At 33.8% G+C, this 14,878-nt stretch overlaps 1 protein-coding gene across 1 annotated transcript; it reads left to right on the top strand.

The window, feature by feature from the left end:
- LOC137404701 (ras-related protein Rab-20-like) lies at positions 1–11,540 on the top strand. Its single transcript, XM_068090936.1, has 6 exons — positions 1–135; positions 2,051–2,182; positions 2,311–2,407; positions 3,844–3,900; positions 4,722–4,834; positions 10,992–11,540. Exons 2-6 carry the CDS (start codon positions 2,157–2,159, stop codon positions 11,350–11,352), a joined length of 654 nt encoding a protein of 217 aa, XP_067947037.1. The 5' UTR covers positions 1–135; positions 2,051–2,156; the 3' UTR covers positions 11,353–11,540.
- The last annotated feature ends 3,338 nt before the right edge of the window (positions 11,541–14,878 follow it).

The raw sequence follows: 14,878 nt of genomic DNA, 5'->3' as shown, positions 1-14,878 counted from the left end.
GTTGGTTATGTTTGCTTTATGGATTGATTTATATCTAGATCACGAGCGCGAAGGCTAACGTAAATAATGTTTTATTACAATAACTGGTAATCTACGCTTGGATCGAAGTACTTCATCCTTGGCGAAACAAATAGGGTCGGTATGACACTACATATATTATGCTTCCCCTACATCAATTTTTTTTCATTATTTGCTGTGTTATAGTAACCTAAAACTGACTGTGTGTTTTACTCTTATATAAAATAAGCGGCTTGAATTGAGTGTTCATGTTACATATTGATTGGTGCGACAAAGTCTGTGCATTTCATGAAACTATTTCCGGATTTTTTTCTTTCGTGTTTTTCATAGCTTGTTTGGGTAAATGCGCTCGTAATGCCAACTGAAATAACACGCCTGTTTGAGCAGATACGTCACAAAATCATTTTCAATTTTTGTTAATTTGCTTAATATATAAACTATAGCTTACGATATCGACGCTTATGCTGGCTAAGATTTGGCAATGCTTAATTGTGCTTGGCAGATTCTGTAGCTTCTCTAGATAACAAGGATTTTGAAATATTGTTTTCAAAGAAACTTGATAACACGGCATGTTTTTTGACATGCTAGGAGTGCATTCACTTTATCAATTTCAGTTTTTTCTGACTAGACAAACATTAGTATAATTTTAAGAAATTGCAAGACATAAACACGGTTAAAATCTTAATCTACAGCATGCATAAAAATGTTTGGAGAAAATAGTTTTATAGATATGGTCACATTTCCTGGTTTCAATGATTTACGTAGTTGTCTGAATGTTTGAAAGTATTTTTGTTTGTGTTCTGATAATAATTATTCCAATTCAAGTTCGTGGTTTGCAAGAAGATTGTATACCTAACTAAAAAAGATTTACTCGTTCAATCTTCTTGTAAAGACATATAGCTTAGTATTTTTGTAGCTAGTGCCATCACAGGTTGTTGTTGTTGTTCTAAGTTTAAATTGAGCTGGACATGTTTTAACATGTGTCATAAGATGAAACATAGCTAGCAGAATTGAAAAATAGAATGCTTGCCGGAAGATTATTTTTTAGTACATATGTTAAGTCCTCATTCAAAATGAGTAATTGTAAACAACTATTCTACTTGCTTTTTTAGGACATGGCTACTATCTGAAAGGCTTTTTGTAGGCAACAAACTGTATCTATCTATAATTTTACATATCTTGATTTAATTTTAATGCACTTGTTTTGACACTGTGGTATTACCTCTATACTTAATCACAGCATCAGAGCTTAATACTGCTCTAGGAAAAGATCTTTTCAAGCTGCTTTATGCATGCCTCTTACACACTCATGTAAATTATTCGCGATATTAATCTACGTTAAGTACAAAGGAAACATAATTTTCTTATGGCTAAAGACACTGGCTCAAAAAGAGTTGTTGGAATAATTCACTCAGATGAATATGACAGCTCATTTTATTCTTTTTGCTCCGCTTTTAGGGTGTTTGTCATGATCTGTGTTTACGTTATTCTAAGGCAAAATGCAATAAATATTGCGAATCAGTAAATTTTAAAGCTACATATACTATCATGTTTTATGGAGTATGCATGTATCCTGTTACTATGTTATGCATATTCTATCTAATTCCATATTTTTGGCATGAAATATTTGTATAGCGATCATACCAACTCAATGTCCGCAAATCAGCAAACAAGATGTCTATTATTATAATTACAAGGTTTCTTATAGCCTGTATCTAAACCTATACAAGCTATACTGAGGTAGAAACAGCAAATGTCTCTTCAAAACTATAACCAGGAGACATGAGATAGATTTCTTTATCTTTAGGAACAGTTCACACTAAACTAATTGAATTTTCATTATTGTGATTATACGAAACTATTCAAAGTTGAACATTAATTGGTTTGGTAAAGCAAACATAAGCACAATTTATGGGAGCTGCAGCAGCTATAGTTACTATCAGCAAGTCCAATCACAGGTGACTGCAGAGCTAAGGGTTCAGCATCAGTTGTATTTGTCCTCTCATGTCATCTATGCTCTGGCTGTTGTTAGTGGCCGCAGTAGAAAAGATCGGCAGATGCTCACCGGTGGGTTGTAATATGCGAGCAGTAAGCCGCCGGCCATCTCTCTGACTCTGCTCAATTAGCACATCACTGGAATGTCTGTTTCTACGAAAAGGAAAGCGTGAGTGATAGAAAATTCAGAATAGTTATTCTTCTACCGTCGCTTGCAAACCTGACAGATTAAAAGCAAGTTTTAAGACTAGTTATTGTCTGTGTATAAGCACCATAATATTTTACCTCATTTTGTAGAGATCTGAAGGTGGTACTCATTGGTGCTGCCGATGTAGGCAAGACATGTCTCGTTTCTCGCTATATCGATGATTCATTTAATAAGAGTTCGGAGAGTGTAAGTTTCTAGTCTTGTGAAAGACTGATTTTTCTCAAAAATGTTACAATTAGGTATGTGTTAAAATATAGGTGACAGAATCAGAAACTGCTGGAGGATAATGCTCTTAGGACAATTTTCACCTCTCTAAATTGGTGGCTTGTTCGTTCATTATAGCCTATAGAAATGTTTACTTGGTGAATGTGACTTTTACTGTATGAAACAAAGGCCTTAAAGAAATATAAATTTATTTTTTATTTTTGTAATTATATGTTTCTGGTATGATTTACAAAAGATACCAAAATACAATTCAAATATTGGTATAAGCAACTACAAAAAAAATCAGTGACTCCACTTGGTAATGTGTTATTGTGGACATTCTTTGTTTGTAAATCCCATTTGATGACATTTTTGTAGTCCATTTTGAATGGTACCCATCTAATGTTGCAACATGTTGCATAGGTGAGTTTATACAATATCCGTGAGATTTTTCAAAGTAAGCTAAAACAAAAAGATGTTTTGTCTTGGCAGCTTAACAAAATATACTGAATACAATACATGTGGCACATTTTTCTTGAGCAACTCCTAACCATGCACTGCTACATGAAATGATGGTTTTCAGCCATGCTTATTATTAGTAAACACCATAAATTTGTTAAGACTCCCTTACATAATACTTGATGATTATTGAAATAGCCTGTGGGTTTCTTTACGGCGGCAATAAGTGAAGCCAACTCTTTTGTGACATCACCGGTCTCTAGCCTAAAATTTGAGGCTTGTTAATAATATCACATTTTAATAATATGGCTTTCTGTTGAAGCATCAGCCAGCCTACCTTGAGCATTGCGTGTTGATCTTATTAATAATCATTAGTAAAAAGTATTATGATATGGCATACGCTTTCTTGAAAAATTGTTTCAGTGTATGTTCATAGCTAAGATATGTGGGTAATAAATACATAATCTTAACTGATAAGTGATAGAATACCAAATCCAGTTATGGATCACGCTTTGAGAAGCAATCGAGGTCATGTCTGTGCGACTAAAGCCTATTTCTATGGTACAATATATGTCAAATACAGTGTATTTGACATATAATGTAATATAATGTCAAAATATGTAGTAAATACAGTTTTCAATGTTTGGTAATAATTTTGGTCAATTAATGCCTGCTTCTATCAACTAGGGTTATTGACTATTTATTGGAGTAATTTAGAAAATCCATCCCTGAAGTTCCAGGGATCTCAGGAATGGCACATGGTTGATTCACTATGCTTGCCACTAGGTTTTTAACAAATCGAGATCACAAAACAAGATTGATTTTTATAGATGCACCTAATACGGTGATGGAATACACAAACGTAAAAAATCCACACATTTCAATACATTATCATTATTCAATCATTATCATAGTCCTACATAGGGTGCAATATTTCATCATATCCGTATATATTGTAGACAATAGGAGCATCATTCTTTCTTAAGCAGTGGGGACCATACAATATTGCCATATGGGTAAGCCCTTATTCTGCCTCACTTAACTAGAATTTGACTTCAGTTGTCGTGTTCATTCCAAGTATAAACATATGTATACAGATTCTATCAGATTAGTTAGAGTGTCTTTAGTTTTTGGCTGTGTGAACAGAAAGTAATATTCATCCCTATCCGTGTTTCCTTTCGAAAAGTGGAACTGAGGCAGAGAGAATCTAGTGCTAACAGAGCTCTTCATCGCATGTGGGCGTTTCTCCTAGTTCTGATTTAAGCTTGAATGCTGCTATACACTCTACATCGTAATCTTTGCTTGTCGTACTGACTCCATCATATCAAGCCTTATCTCTTTCCTCCCCTAAGTCATCAACAGTAGGTCAACTCTTAGCTCTCACTACAGCTCGTACGCGAGAGACAGCTGTGATCAAGCACGCAATTCATCAAAGTCAACTGACTCTGACTCAGGCAATGGCATTCAATGAGGAAACATTTAGTATCTCTTTCACATCCATATCCTCCAGCTATTGCAGACTCCGCACCATGATGAAACTTTTTGTTATCATAGTAGTAGTAGCAAAGGAGGCATGTACATGGAGGTATATTACCTTTTTCATCAGTCTTTCTTTCTCTCTGCCATATATCTAACATAAATCTTTCAGATGAGCCTTATACTGTATGTTGCCCCTTCAGCGAGACTTATCTACTACGTGGTTAATAGTAATAATAGTTGTGGTTTCCTACAGGCTTTTGGACAGTTGTCTATAATAGCTATTGGTGGTTTATTGCTATAGACTAGAGTATAGACTATAGACTGTTGATCAACGATTTATAGCAATCTGGTGTTTCAGGACACCGCTGGGGAGGAAAGGTTCTCAGGGTTGAGCACATTCTACTGCCGCGATGCGGGTGCTGCCATTTTGACGTATGACATCGGGAATCATTCCAGCTTTAACGACCTTCGGTAAGTGGTAACTCTTGTTTCTTAAAACGCGCAACGGGGAGAGTCACTGATGAAGTTTTCAGTAAAAAACCTGTATTTGTTAGTCATCTGCAGTCCCTCGATATAAAAGTATTGTTTGTCTGCTTGCTGGTGTACTCTCAGATGGCCGGTGATTCCAATCTGAGATAGGTAGTTGAGATCAGAGGTTAAACATGTATAGTCCTATCCTATAGCTCAATAAGTGTCCGTACTTGGTCATTCCTTTTCTCACTATGGAGTATCAGGCTAACATTTTGTTCGTTTTATTTGATCTACTTCTATGGAGAAAGAAAAAGCTGTCAAATGAGGTGCATCGTTTTCAAAGCATAACTCGGCAGCAGTTGCAAACTTTAGAAGTTAAACTGTGCACAGTAGCCTTTTTACGCTTAGTATTAATAAGACACTTTATGTGTAATTATAAATTAAGCAAAAATTGGAATTATAAAATTCTTACCAACTACTCTTTACAATCTGTGAAAGCATTAGGGACGTTCCTTCTGAGACGAATAAGATGAAGGTTGGAGGCTTAAACACTGGCCCCTTCGATCAACGTTTATCAAACTATGGCTATGTTTGTTGTATGTTGATTGTATCAGCTGAGGATTTTGAATTTAATATGAATGCCATTTCGGACATATAGCAACAGTGTGGTCCTACCATGGCAACCATGGTCGGGTAAACATGGCAAACCTACCTAACAACGCATGGCCTTACCATACTGTACTAAATCTATTACAAAACAGTAATTATACTAGTAACTGGATAGAGTTACAGGATACTTATTGAAATACTACCATAACACTTTCTGGATCAGATTTTAAATACACATCCATTCTTTCAATCCGTTTTATTGTGTTGCTGAAAGTTATCTGTTTAATATTGTCACATTGTTAGAAGTTGTTCTCTCATGTTTACATATCTATTTGGTACTTCCTTTTTCGAAGTGTAATATCTTTTTAACCATTTTAATTGTGTTCTTTCCTTATTAGACTCCATCAATTTTGTTTAGCGAAAATTTAGCCCAAGCAGTTTATACATACCATAGTAGTATATATACGTACCAGTATATACTGCTATATACATACCATATATACGTACCATATATACGTACCAGTATATACATATAGTAGTATATACTCAGGAATTGGGCACACTTGTTTTGAATAAAAAACCGGTTATAATCAGGATTGTGATTTATCCACGGGAAATAATGGTAAACTGTGCGACTCTGTCGCCAACTCGCACCAATTGAATTGGTGATTGTGATGACTCGGAAATGGCAATATGACATAACAATATTTTGTTCATTATAGAGCTTTTAAAGCCTTTCTTATTCATATATATACATGTATATATAATAGATTCAGGGTTTGCATTCTCTTGCCTGAAAGTGCTCAATAATAAAATAGAGCTGAACTTTAACTTTTACCTTACTTAATTTTATAAATATATATCTCAAAGATATATATTTATATAAATATAACATATACATATATATGCATGAAAAAGGTAAATATCTTTGAGATATATATATATCTCAAAGATATATATTTATATAAATATAACATATACATATATATGCATGAAAAAGGTAAATATCTTTGAGATATATATATATCTCAAAGGTATATATTTTTTGAGATGTATATATATTTCAAAGAGATATATATCTCAAAGGTATATATTTTTTGAGATGTATATATATTTCAAAGAGATATATATATATATATATCTAAAAGGTATATATTTTTTTAGATGTATATATATTTCAAAGAGATATATATCTCAAAGGTATATATTTTTTGAGATATGTATATATATTTCAAAGAGATATATATATATCTAAAAGGTATATATTTCAAAGAGATATATATATCTAAAAAGTATATATTTTTTGAGATGTATATATATTTCAAAGAGATATATATATATCTCAAAGGTATATATTTTTTGAGATGTATATATATTTCAAAGATATATATATTTCAAAGAGATTTTGAGATGTATATATATTTCAAAGAGATATATATATTTCAAAGATATATATACAGTGGTGTGAAAAATAAACGGACCACCTTATAAAACTTGATCATTGCTAGCGCGCAGCACTCAAGGTGATTAAATCCCTCATTAAGCTCTTGTTATTGAGTAGAACCTATACATAGTATACATCAAAGGAAAGCTTAGAATGAGTAGAACTTGATGAAACTAATTTTAGCTTGAAACAACAATGTTAGATAAGTTTTAGAGAGAGTCAAAGTTAGCAATTATTTTTGGCATTTTCATTCATTTTGAATAAAATTAAACCTCTATTTTATTTATGTTCAAACTTAAAGCAGTGATGCTACTCAGATCAAAGACATTGTGTGAAACAATCCTCATGTCGTTACGTTTTGCACAACAGAATAATTTGTCTTTGAAGTTGCTAACTTGCTATAAAAGTGAACTTCTAGCGTTGGTAGATTCATTCAGTCAAATATCGACATCATGCCTCGCCATCTTACATAAGCAAAGCGAGCAGTCATCGTACACCTTTACCAGGAAGGCAAATCACAGCGGGAGATTGCCAAAGAAGTAAAAGTTGCTAAAAGTACTGTTTGTAACACCATCAAACGGTTCCTGGAAAAGGTGTAGGATGATTGCTCCCGTTGCTTCTGTAAGATGACGAGGCATGATGTCGATGTTTGACTGAATGAATCTACCAACGCTAGAAGTTCACTTTTATAGCAAGTTAGCAACTTCAAAGACAAATTATTCTGTTGTGCAAAACGTAACGACATGAGGATTGTTTCACACAACGTCTTTGATCTGAGTAGCATCACTGCTTTAAGTTTGAACATAAATAAAATAGAGGTTTAATTTTATTCAAAATGAATGGAAATGCCAAAAATAATTGCTAACTTTGACTCTCTCTAAAACTTATCTAACATTGTTGTTTTAAGCTAAAATTAGTTTCATCAAGTTCTACTCATTCTAAGCTTTCCTTTGATGTATACTATGTATAGGTTCTACTCAATAACAAGAGCTTAATGAGGGATTTAATCACCTTGAGTGCTGCGCGCTAGCAATGATCAAGTTTTATAAGGTGGTCCGTTTATTTTTCACACCACTGTATATTTCAAAGAGATATATATCTAAAAGATCTTTATCGACCCAACGACTTGGTGCTGCTAAACATTTCCAATTTCTACCAGTACCTGTACTTACAGCGGTTCTATTTTTTTAAGCAATGCTACAAAAAGATGTAGCAGTCTTTTGGTAAGTGTTTAGAATATTATTCTTAAGTTGATAAAATAGTCTACACTAGCCAATACTTGGGCAATTTTGCTTAAATCTAGATTGGTTGATATTTTAGATAGAAAAGTACAAACGATTTAGTAGTTAGAAGGTTTTTAACATTCAAACTTGTGTACATGGTGCCACACAGATGAACAGAATACAAATGATTGTGATGATTCTAATTAGTGAACAATGCTAAATGCATATAGCTGCGAGTTAACCAGAAATCACCACAGAGCATACAATTGAACTTGGTTGTCACTGTGTAACATGATTAAAAGGGTAAAATACCAGAGTCACATCAACTCTTACTTGAGTCACTAAAATATATCTATAGGTTTAGTGATTCAAGATGTTACAGGCTCAACTTATTCTTAGCAAAAACTCAAATCTCAAACTTGACTTTACGTGTTGTGAGAACAGAATGTTATTAATGTGTTGAGAGTGTAGCTCTGCAGAAATTTAGTGGAACTTGCTGTTTGGTTGGTGCGCCTGCTAAGATATGGAGAGTAATGATTTCCACATTTCTCGTATACTTTTTTTAGAGCTGCACAATGATTATAAAAATTGATCGCGATTAATAACTGGTCTGAACCAGTTAATCTTCGATTAATCTTAGAATTAATCTAGCAAAAACTTGCATCTTCAAAAACAAATAAGACAGCTACATACATATAGATTAATTATATTTTAAACAATTGTTAGCAGTAGTACATGTTATGTACAATGTACTAAAGTTACAATGTAATAATTATTATGAGTATGAAAACTGTCTATGAAAGTCTATAATTAAGTCAGCCAAGAGTTGAGGCAGCACAGTTTATTCACATTATCTGAATAAAGAGATGCCCTCTTCCTACATAACAATATTGCCAGCTTTAGAGAATAGCTGATCACAGGGGACAGTAGTGCCAGTAGTCAGTAGTATTAGTTATTGTCTGCGACAGCTGGTGATGATTTCTGCGGGTAGGATGAGAATTAGTTAAAATATATCTTAATGATGATGTGCTGTTGTGGTAAGCAAATTCTTTCTGGCATATACTGCACTTCGCTTTCTTGTTTATGCTTCCAACAACTTACAGTTATGCACTACCTAGGGTGGAAGACATTTTTCTGCTTTCATGTTTCAATAAAGTGTCAATCTTATATTACTAATATTCTGAAGCTGAAATATGATTGTGATTTTTTTGAAAAATGAAAATACATGTATAATTTACTTAAGAAAGTTTTTAAAAATAAACAAAAATAAACTGTAAGATATTAAATAATACTGAAATCACTTTTGTTGCTATTACCTAGAAACATGTTCAAACAACTAACAACATGGCCTGCTTACGGCTAGATCGGCACGGCGCTTGTGCATTGTATTGTATAAACAAGTTTAATGTTAGCGACTCACTGTGTTTTCATAGTCGGGTGCAAAATAATTGTGGTTTAATTTATTGGTAAGAAAGTGTTGCTTGTCATAATATTTATTTGCTAATAAATTAAATGGTAGTAACCTGCTACGTTAGTATTACTAACGTATGGTACTAAGCAGTACAAAGGAAAGGAACCACATCAAGATCATCACCTCGGTTGCATTTTAATTGAAGATTAATTGGCCCAACTCAGTTAATCGTTTATTTGTATTAGTCACGTTAATCGTTTAATTAACGCGATCATTGTGCAGCTCTACTTTTTTTACTGAGTATTGTTTGCGCTTATAAATATACAACAAGAATTGAAATAGAATGTCTTGCGATTTTCATAACAGAAGATGGCTGTCAATAGAAATCCGAATATGAAATCCGTAAATCGATTGTATAACCAGGTAAGCTTGAAATTTAAGCAAGTGTTTAAGAGAAATCCTCAAGCGACAAAAACAATTTCATTTCAAAAAGTTGCATTCACATTGCTGTTCACCTTTACTGTTCTATTGCGAAAGCACACTAAAGAATTGATAAAGAATTTCAGTCTTAACCTCCTAAAATTCTTGCTACAATAAGATGCAAAAATAAGGCGTGTCAAGGCATGTATTATTGTAGGCTTGTGTTATTTGTCACAAATTAGCTGTAAAAAAGTCAGCTGAAATGTGATAGGCGATCAGCTAGAGATTATGGGGTAGTTTTACTACATCAACCTCGTCGCTGTTTAAAAGAGACTAACTGAAAACTTACAATTTTACCTCACTATTTCCTCCTTATTCATGTACAGCAGCATATTGCCTTTTTAACCTACAATTATTATGACGAGAAGGCTGAACAACTCCAATATAAGGATAGAAAAGGAGAGCACAACTCTCTTTAAACATTTGACATCAAACATCGCCACAGTTGATTTATTGTCATACATCTGTAAGTGTACCGGCATATATGACTCGGCATCATCAAACCCCTGGTCAGGGAGCCAGGATCCCTAATGCAGCTTAGGCTCACCCATTGTACTCAAATTGTTATAGCTATTCTTCATATGACTGTGATGCTTTGCGTTTGAGCCGTGGAGAAATATGGCGGTTTGGTTATGCCTAGAGAAGTCTGTGTTCAAATTTCAATTATATGTATAACATACACTTACCCTTGTTGGTTTTATTTGTGATATTGTTGAATTGTGACGGCTGTTTGAGTTGAGCTATGTTCGTATTGCTTCATCTGAAATGCAACTCGGAGGGTTTTTATATTTCAATGAACTTACTGTCTGGATATATTGGGCGTATTGTGTTCTCTGAGCGGAGAAATTGTTTTTTGTAGAGAGCTATGTAATTTTAATACAACCCTTTACTTCGTTGTAAAATGCCTCCTCTCTATCAGTAGAATCTGCTACACCTGTGTTTGGTCTATAATACTGTAGTTGTAACGGAGGCACTCTGTTTATGTTGCAGGACGAGGTTTCTTCCGCTGTTGCCAGAGGAAAACTGTTTAAAGGTAGTGGTTGGAGCGAAACTTGATTTAGTTACAGATGACACAAAACGAGCTGTCTCAAGGCAGGAGGCCCGGCAGTTTGCTACAGAAATCAATCAAACTTATTTAGAAAAGCAAGATAGCAAGACACCGCTTAGCTTTGAAACATCTAGTAAGACTGGGGAAGGAGTGACTGACGCATTCGAATTTGCCTTTTCCCAGTGTCTTGCTGAAGTCTCTGGTTCATACAAGATTAAACGTCATACTGACACAGTTGATATCGCTGAAGCAACTCAAACACCTAAAGCTACCATAGATAAACCTGCCAAAAAGTGTTGTTAATTACTTGATTCCTTGCTCAGTTACGTTTATGATGTGCCCTTTTTATTTCTATATAAATATTAGCCATTGAATCATTTTTATACAATTTGTATACTTTTGTAATGAGTATTCTTCAGTTCTATGACTGCTACTACTAGCATCACATATAATACAATAAATTCCCTCCGCTTCCTTGTTTTCAAACTGAATTAGAATTCTGCACATTGCTCTTCATTCCGCATTCACACCACTCATATCACTCCCATCTATGCTATGGAAGTTGATCAAGTGATCAACTTCCATCTTATCCCGAGGCTCTATCAATAGATATCCGCTGGCGACCGAGCTGACGTGGAGACAGAGTAGTAAAACTGCTAGACAACCTCTTGAACGGTTGTGGTTTGCTGGCTTCTAATAAAAGTTGCTTGAGAAGCTCTACATGCCTGAAAGTTCACCGGCTTCATTGGAACTCATAGCTACAGTAGATAAGTAGGCGGTACGAGCCAAAAGGGCATTCCCCTAAGACCATTTTAGTCAATGACCTTTGTAAATGACCTTTGTTCTCAATGACTCCAATTTTTGTCCAAAGTTTGAGGTGATTGACAAGAAAAAATTGATAAAAATAATGAAAAAATAAAGGTTCATAAAAATAAATGTGGGTTGTATGAGATAGATGGTCATTGACCGAAATGTATGCCGAACCACCAAAAAGCATATTACTTGAGCCAAATACTTGTATCAAGTATAACTTATGGTAAACTAATGGAATGACCGGCATTGCCCAGGTATTAAAAACAGCCTATAAACAGTGACAGGTAATGTAGTTGTCTGCCACTGGCATATTGCCAATGGCTAATTTGAGCAAGTTAGTATCTGTATTGCTAAACTTACTAATAAGAGCCGTGAGATCAAGCTTTAGTGACATTGCATTGTAACGTAATACAGAGTCGCTATGCGTATTTCAACCTAAATATCCACTAATATCACCCAGTAAATCCAATGCATCTCATGCAGCTCAATTGGTTAGCTTATCGCCTGGTGGAAGGGAGGTTATGAGATCACATCGTCTGCAATACGGATTATTGATTGCTAGAGACTAATTGCTATAGCTGGACAGACCGAATCACAGACGATGCACAAACACTGAGATTTATATATATGTATAGATAAGTATGGATAGCAAGATAGTAATTGGTATAAAATTTAAAACGACCACCGAGCTGATATACAAGCTCGCTAATTTAAATCAAACCACTCTGAATCAGTCAAATCCAAACCAACTAGATACAACTCGTATTTCGTCACAGTTTGTAAGATGGTAAATGTTCACCAATAAATAACAAAGGTACCATCAATGCCTAAATTTATATTACTGGTAATGAATTCTATTGAAACAGAAATTTTGTTGATTTATCTTTTCTTTCATAAAAATTGTCTTTTGTATAAATGGCAAGATGATGAACAGAGACTAAAACAACCCAAGTGTAATCCAAGTGATTTTTGTAAATAGAGCCTACTTAGACTGGCAATACTTCTTTCAAGATACGAAAGAGAATGTCATTTGCCACCAGAACTTGGAGATCAAAGTGTACCAGTATTGAGAGAGATTGCTAACAAAATGAGATATAAACAATTTTAAAAAGATGAAACAACCCAAGTTACAACAAGTTTTACGTGATGATATAAAAGTGCATCCCTTTGTTGAAAATGAGTATAGATTAAGCAAAACTGAATTAGAAAAAATGTTTTTAAAAATATACACTTTATGTATCACGTAATTGTCTGAATGTTTCAAAGTATTTTTGTTTGTGCTCTGATAATAAATATTCCAATTCCGATTCAAGTTTGCGGTTTGCAAGAAAATTGTATACCTAACTAAAAATGATTTACTCGTTCAATCTTTTTGGAAAGATCTATAGTGTTTTTAAATGAAACTAATAGACAATCACGGTATGGAAATAGTATTAAAGTTGAAATATTCTTAAAAATTGTGCAAGTTTAAAAAGTATTTACGTAAATTCAAAGAAAATTTGCAATAAATGGATAAGCTACAAAAACAGTCCCACTGGCTATCAAAAGGGTTATTTTAGCCGCTAGTAAGCTACACAAAAAGTTCCCTGAATTGACAAAACAACGAATACAGTACTGGTTAGATCGACAACTGATATATCAAATTTATAATCCTAAACCAAAAACTGTTACATATCCTCATTATAATCAAGATGAACCAAATCATACTCATTAGTTGATATGTTTTGTATTTACCCCACGATGGTAAATACAAATACACTTTTACTATAATAGATATTGCTTCTCGCTTTAAGGAACCTGAACCTATTAAAACAAAAACAGCCTGTGAAGATTCAAAGGCTATACAGAAAAACTACTCTAGATCTCCACTAAACTACCCAACAACGATCATGTGTGATAATGGTCAGGAATTTATGGGTGAGTTTATCGAGTTGATTAAAAAACATAACACTAATATTCAAAGAACTTTATACAAAAAAAGTAGCGTTTGTAGAGAGATTTAATAAGTCTTTATCAGAAATGTTGTTCGCTCACCGATACAATGATTTTGTAATGACTCCCTTTTAAGGAGTCATTACAAAATCTTGTCTTGTGACTAATTTAAATCTCGTACAAATCTAAATCTTGCAAAACGAGATTAGCAACAAATCTAAATTTCGCTAGTAAATACTATTTACTAGCTACTTCATTGGCTGAGTCATGTGAAGGGCCACCAGTTTGGCACTCGCTGAAGTAAAAGATTTGTTCAGTTGATCTTTGATTATACATAATCGATAATGATTAATAAGGTTGCACATCTCTCTGCTCTGATAAATGATTTGATATGTATTGATATGGATACATGTGTAGTAATGCTCAGCTTTGTGAAGATAAAATATGTAACATTTATGATTTTTCATAATAGTTATCAGCGACAACAAGGTTGGAAACAGACATCAACATTCAGCCCTATTATTTGCATCAATCCCAGTAATATTTAAATTTCCATGTTACCACTTACATCATTACATTTTAGAGGAAAAGTGTCCTATTTTAATTAGTAACAAATCCTTTTTATCAGTCATGTACAGTAATATGGTTCACCTTGTTTCTAAAGGTTATCTATTACATAATGTTTATAAAAAATTAACTTGTATGTTTTCAAATCTTGTCTATTTCGAATTGGCCAAATCTACCGCATTTCATGAATACATTTTTTAATTCAACAAATTTTTGGTATTATAATCCAGCTTTGCTATGGCACTACAATGCTGCCACTGACAAAATCTGGTATCTCAATCTTTTTGTTAGTAGGAAAGCTAGTGCTTGATGCTGTTCACCAAAGTTTGTAGTCTGGTATGTAATTTGATGCTGCAACTAGAATGATATTACCAGATAGGCATCAGTATGGTGTGATCTGCGTTCGCTTTTGATGAAATTTATGTCAGAAAATGCTGATTCTCAAAAATAGATTGAACTAAAGAGACTGGCAACCTTCCTCACTTCTGACCATATGCCAGTGAACTTCTTAGGTGTC

This window comes from Watersipora subatra, chromosome 1 (genome assembly GCF_963576615.1).
Source record: "Watersipora subatra chromosome 1, tzWatSuba1.1, whole genome shotgun sequence".
NCBI classification, from domain to species: Eukaryota; Metazoa; Bryozoa; class Gymnolaemata; order Cheilostomatida; family Watersiporidae; genus Watersipora; species Watersipora subatra.
Note: the sequence above shows the minus strand (reverse complement) of the source record. Positions and strands in the feature narration are given on the sequence as shown.